Genomic DNA, 6,249 nt, shown 5'->3' with positions numbered 1-6,249 from the left:
TTTGTCCTCAAAAAAGGAAAAATTTGACTGTGTTTTCTTTTTTTGATTGCATCACTTAAACATTTATGACAGCTCCGCTCTTGGAAGGTAGTTTCATGCTCCACCGCCATTTAACGCACCACCAAGTGATGCCATGTTTTCACCTCTAAATGATTAGGGGAAAAAAATAAGCGGAAAAGATGGGGGCGATGACGAGGATGATGGTGATAACACCCTCAAAAAGGCACCAAATTTTGTGGGCACATTTTAGATAGAAGCAGTAACTGTTTCACGACTTCCACATGTCTCGGTGCCACTTCCATATGTGACGCTCCAAGGCGAGGAGAACGTCAACCACCTGTGTGACGTTCTTGACTTCTCAATGGGAAGAAGGAAATTTGTCGTTAGCTCGGTGGAGGAGTCTGTACGTGTATTCCAACGTCGAACTTAAAATCTGATGGACCACTTTGAGGCCACAAGATCTATCAGCATGACTACATCATTCTAAGGCAGCCTCCTTACCTTGCTATTCGATGGACACTAAATTCCGGAGGCTGTATACGCCTTCTGCTACAAGTTCCACGCAGATTGGATGTGTAGAAACAGACTACAAATTAGGGCCGTAGCCACTACTCCCGAGGTGTTCATAAGGTTCAAATATCCTACTACAGGGCTGCTGTGGATCCCACCACCGCACCTAGACTCCCCAACCTCGGGCGTTGGGTTCTTTTTTACAGGCCACCTCCCGTCCATGCTGACACGCCATCCAAATACTGCCGCAGTCCTGATTGATGACTTCAGATTACCTACAAGGTCACCTAATAATTTAAACAAAGAAAAAGCTGTTTTCTCCTACTATTTTCAAAAAACCCTAATGTAGCCATGCTGTGTCACATATGTGTGACACCTTATATGGTTGCAGCATCCCGCGCCTCAGACGGCTTGACTGGGTCTAAAGCAATAAAACGGGTAAAGCATGTTACTCCTCTAGAATACTTTCCATTTTTAAGTAAAAACACTTAAGTTATTCAGTTCTGTTGTGGCACTTGCTAGGTCCTTGTGTTGTATGTAGCCTTGGTGGTAGATTTTTCTCTAAGACTGCAATATTACTCTCCACAAAGTGGATCCGAGGTACCAGTTTTGATTTACTTTGCTCCGCAGCAGCAGTTCTCCCATATTTATTGGCTCTGGTCATACCTATGCTTTAGGACTTTTGACTATATTGGATCAGTTGGTGATGGCAGGGGACACTGACAACCTGTCAGAGGAGGCACATGTCTGCGGTATCAATTATGCAGGCAATGTGCAAGCACTGGCGGAAGTAGCGGTGTCGGCTGCCACCGACGTATTTCATTATTCAAAATCCACCTTCCTACTGCTGCTTCTGCTCTGCTTCTGTCGTAATGCTTTCTTCCCCTTTAAAAAATTCCCCCTTTTTTATTACTTCTGCAGCATTTTTCGCCTTCTCCCTACTTCTGCCTCACTTTTCAACAAGTCTCTCGTGCAATTTCAGGACATTTTTGTCTCCCGTAAATTATAGAAAGATGGTCTTGAGCAGGGAGACTTCGATTAGATCGCTTTTGCTAGTGGAAGACCTGGTATACTGAAAGGAGGTTGTCAAGCTGGGTCAAGCTTCTACGTCTGCTGATTTTAGTCTTCCCCACGTCACCTCTATCTCCGGTCTCTAAGCCCTTTCGATGGCTTGCAATAGAACTGCTTTTCAACTGATATTTGGAGGCAACTTTGAGGGGGTGGGGTTAGACACCTCTTTCACCTTCCTTGAGATATTTCAGGCCCGTATTTGGGCAAATGGATTACTTTGGCTATCATAACTACATTCGCGGACAATTTGAGTTGATGAATAAAAAAACTGAGAAAAGTTTCCTTAAATAGAATTTTGCTCGGATTTCTCCCCTTCGTCTTCCATCACTTCTCTCCTCTTTCAATCGAAACATCTCTCGGAATTGTTTATGGATTCTTGCCCTACCTTTGGATCATTAGAGTTACACTGGTTCACTACCATCTCATTAAAAATCGTTTCAAGCATTTCAAAGAGAAAAACGTCAAAAATTTATAACCTGGAAGGCTGCATTTCTGACTTAAAATTTTACTCGGAAATGAATGGGTTTTCTTCCTTCTTTTGGTAAAAAGGTGAGAAAAGAAAAAGCGACGCGTATTTAGGTAGATAGGAGAGGAAAGACGAGACGAAGCAAGACGGCGCAGGGCAGGCGAAGACAGGGGTGCACGTGTCATTAAAAATGCAGAAAGAAGAGGAAGATGGCGCGCACCTTCCCTTTGGGACCTGTCAGCTAGACCCGACATGCCGCCACCGCCATCCAACAACGACGCCAACTGTCTAAAGATGAAAATAAGAAGAGGGAGTAAGGGTAAAAGGAGAAAAGGGCAAATTAAGCTTTTTTTATTTCCCATGACTTGCCTACTAATTACAATTTCAGCGTCAGTCGATATGACTATCTTTGTCTTTCCTAGTGACTTATCGGTCATTTTTTACGTCTACGTCCGTCGTTATGATTAACAATTAAAAGTGAGGCGAAGGGATACTGTAGACTGTCGAGTTACAACTCAGTGGCCTCCTGCCCCCTGTTACTACTGCTATCTAAGCATTTATATATCAGTGTCCTCCATTGTGGTTTATTTTTATCACTCCTGAATTATCGATAAGCATGTGTAGTGTTGGTTTTCGAGTACAAAATAACCGTTTCCTTAGTATTTCCCTACTGACTAGTTTACTAGCATACACAATAAATTTGAGCACCCAAAATTGAGTCAATGGCTCAAGCACTTCATCCTCTCCCACTGGTGGTCCAATAAGATGGCATATAATTTATGATGGCTTCAAATTAAGCAAATCTAATCAATTTTTACTTAATATATCAATCGTTTAAAACATTTGACTTATTTTCTTACTCCAGATGTCCTCAGATTTGACACATTTTTTAAAGAAACATTTTAATGTCAGCCGGTGCGCTCGGCAATAAAATTGTATACAATTGTTAACATATTTTCTATTTTATTGAGAAAGACCCAATAAAACTTGCCTATTTTTTCAGCACAACCACGCTGTTATTGCTGTGATTATTACTCTCCATCATAAAACTGTCAGTATGCACTATTTAATGGCTTTAAATACAGGTTTTGATTCGCCCGCCTCTTCCTCTCCTATTGGTAAGAAAAAAGGAATGTATATATAAGACAAGATCTTTTTTCCTTCCACGTCGTGCTCACCATGGCAGTAGCAACGTGGATACTAGGGAAGTTGGTTGGTTATTTAATTGCCTGCGCAGAAGGATGGGATGATTGAGAGAAGGAGAAGTCATTCCACCCTCCATTTATCCACCTCTACCTCTCGATCCTTCTCTGACGGCCGTCAACTGATAGTAGGCATTGACGGCATCTTTTGCTCGTTCGCTCGCCTGTCTGTCTCTATCTTGCTCAAATTGACAGGTTGACGTTTCTTGCCTCTGCTCCGCCTCCACCGACTTGTGCTGCGCATTTCTGCCTCCAGCAGCAGGAAATATTTATTTAAATGATAAAAGCAAAAAAATTCCCTCCAAATCCACCTTTTTCTCGCCTAAAAGTCGGTGTTTTGGGGTCTGACGTCATGGCAGCGCTTAGCGCACCGAATTATCGATTTTCTCCGGTTGCAATCAGCTGATCAATTCAAGAGGCTGACTGCTATCGATTTTTCACCCCTCAATCAGCTGATTCCGGCCAGCGATATCAGCTGATTTCTGCTCGAGCCAGCAGGCCATTTACAGTGCCTTTATGCTTCCTTATTTCTGTGTTTTTCCTATTTAAAACGCTAATTTTAGCTGTTTCTTTATGACGTCCCTAATTTACAAAACCACAACGTTTAACAACTTGTTGAAAAATTCCCCTCTTTCCTTTTTTTCCCCAGCATAATTAAAACCGTTCAACTTAAAGCGCTTAAGGTGTGAGTGTTGATGATTTAAGCGAGTGCATACCCCTTAAACAGTTGTGCTGGTGCCTTACAAAAGTGTATGTAATTAGTCTCCAACTGCCAGGGCGAGTAAGACAGTCAGATGATTGTTTGAGGGAAAATTTTGTGCAATGCCAATGCTTCGTGAACATGGCGTGCATTTCGAAGGCGTATTTATCATTACCGTCGGCTGTGTGAGCCAATGCAAAAATCACTAGGGCTTCTAGCTATTGTCAAAAGCCTAATTGGTGAGGATTAAAATTACCCGTTGTGGACCATGTCTATTTCACGCCCCTCATTAATCTCATTTTCCTCCAAAAGCATTCATGTGTGTGGCTTTTTAAGGCAAGGCAAATGTAACTTCCTTTAGCTCCTTCCAGCATTTCAGCTGTAATGCCCTGTTTCACTAAAATAACGAAGCATTGAGTTGGATAACTTTTAAACCAAATATTTGGTGCAGGAGATCGTTGGATGGGAGATTGTGACCCTAGGACTGTCAACAAAATGCAGGAAGTCGTTATTTTTGAAAAAGTCTTTTTGTAAAAAAATAGAAGAAATATCGTTTATCATTTTGTCGGCCATAATTAGGTTGCTATTTTTTCCTCTCTCTCACGGGTACAAATGCATTTAATCAGGTTGTCATTAACAGAAAGTTTTCTTCCTGATTGGCATTGGTGAATTCCTGGTTCTTTCCTGAATATATTAGAAATATGCCTATTTAACCATCCTCGTCTCTGCTATACATTTTTTTTCTGTTCAGTCGTCGTCAACTGGAAGATGTGAGCAAAAATCAAGTTTTCCCTCGGCTAAAATTTCTTTGAGTTTCCACCTCATTACAAGCCTGCTAGTGGGGGGAGAGCCCATGAGCTCGCCTTCTTGAGAGAGGATCGAGTGATTCCTTGCCGAGCACATAAAGGTAAACTTAAGCGGGGAATTTGCCAAAAATGTGAGGCAAATTCTAGGTGGTTGTCACCTTTTTAAACACTATCTCGGTCGCTCCCTCTCGCTTTCGTTCTCGCTCTCTTCTTTCCTCTGTCTTTTTGCATTGTACGAAGTAGAAAAAAAGTCGGCGATAGCAGGGGCACTGATCAGCGGTAACTGGTCGGCATTGTCGGTAGATGCAATCTTTTATGGCATCGCAGCACGAAGCGCCTCAAGGTCCTGACATTGGTATCGTCTTAGCTATCTCCACTCCTCCTCACCTCCTCCCTTCTTCTTTTTCTTCTTCTTCCGCCCCCTCTCCCTTCATCCGACTTCTTGCTTTTTTTCACTTCCCGTGGGCGAAAAGTGAAACTCGGGCAGAATTTGCATCTTTAAGACTGACAAGGTACAAAATTGACCCGATTCGCGCCCCGAAATATGACTTTTTGAGGGTTAATTTGAGAAGGCATTTGGTGTCCTCTCTAGATTGAAGTTGAATAAAAAAAAAGGCCTTAACAATCAAATCATATCTGGTGGGGGGCAATATTTCTTCCTCCTGATTAAACTCATTATAATTAATTATGAATTTGACTTCCGCTTGCAAGACCGTAAAAAATTGCCTAAAACAGTTGAAATTTTCGCTTTGCCTAGTTCAGCGAATCCCACATCTTTCAATTCAGCCTTTGCACTCAGGATTTACTCATTCATGCAGCCCTCATTATGTCTATTTATCCACCTACCCAACCATTCATTCATTCATCTATCCATCTACCCATTCAACCGTTTATCTATGACTTCAAGCTTTCCTTCGTACATCACTTTTCCAATCTGAATCCATCTGTACCTCCCTCTATCTATCGTTTCTTCCATTCTTCCTTCATTCCCTAATTTTTTAATTCATCTATCCATCTATTTACCTATCTCACTGATCATTTACATCTCTACTTAAACCGAACCCACTCGTCTAAATACCGATTTCACCATTGCATTGTGACTTTTAAAGACACCCTCCGATCTGACAATATACTTATTTTATTAGGCCAATTATTTAATAACTCTAGTTTGGTGCTAAGCACTTTCTGTCCTAAAGGGGCTAATCAACAATTTTTTCCTTCCTTGTCTCTTGATATTCAAGTACCTTAGGTAGTTGGTCACTTTGATAGACTGACAAAAGTTCAAAGAATAAGTGTGTTCAAGGCCAATTTTTGGTCTACTCAATTACCCAAATGTTTGAATTGCATTCGGGGGTCCTTCCGTATGAAAAGTGGTGTCCTACAAGGCGCATTGCATGTTCTTGTCACAAGCGTTAGTCTATCAATCAATCCCTTTCATAGTTATATGTTCAAATCGCTTTCTCCTATTTACTCCTTCTTAAGAGGTTGATTTTT

At 41.5% G+C, this 6,249-nt stretch overlaps 2 protein-coding genes across 2 annotated transcripts in view; one reads left to right on the top strand and one right to left on the bottom strand. All coding sequences in view use genetic code 11, as the record gives it.

The window, feature by feature from the left end:
* Positions 1-1,216: 1,216 nt before the first annotated feature.
* Positions 1,217-3,728, top strand: EGR_07624 (hypothetical protein; the record flags this gene model as incomplete). The annotated part of the gene is made up of 2 exons (XM_024496873.1): positions 1,217-1,324; positions 3,579-3,728. The coding sequence occupies 2 exons, from the start codon at positions 1,217-1,219 to the stop codon at positions 3,726-3,728; spliced, it is 258 nt and encodes an 85-aa protein (XP_024348729.1).
* Positions 3,729-4,221: 493 nt separating this feature from the next.
* Positions 4,222-6,249, bottom strand: part of EGR_07623 (hypothetical protein) — a gene marked incomplete at both ends in the record, with an annotated part of 6,906 nt that continues 4,878 nt past the window's right edge. Inside the window, one exon of the mRNA XM_024496872.1 lies at positions 4,222-4,473. Within this exon, the coding sequence (XP_024348728.1) occupies positions 4,222-4,473 (252 nt within the window). The remainder of the gene's footprint in view (positions 4,474-6,249) is intronic.

The sequence above is a fragment of the Echinococcus granulosus genome (assembly GCF_000524195.1).
Source record: "Echinococcus granulosus chromosome Unknown EG_S00082, whole genome shotgun sequence".
NCBI classification, from domain to species: Eukaryota; Metazoa; Platyhelminthes; class Cestoda; order Cyclophyllidea; family Taeniidae; genus Echinococcus; species Echinococcus granulosus.
The sequence above is the reverse complement of the archived record's forward strand: the minus strand, read 5'-3'. Positions and strand labels throughout refer to the sequence as shown.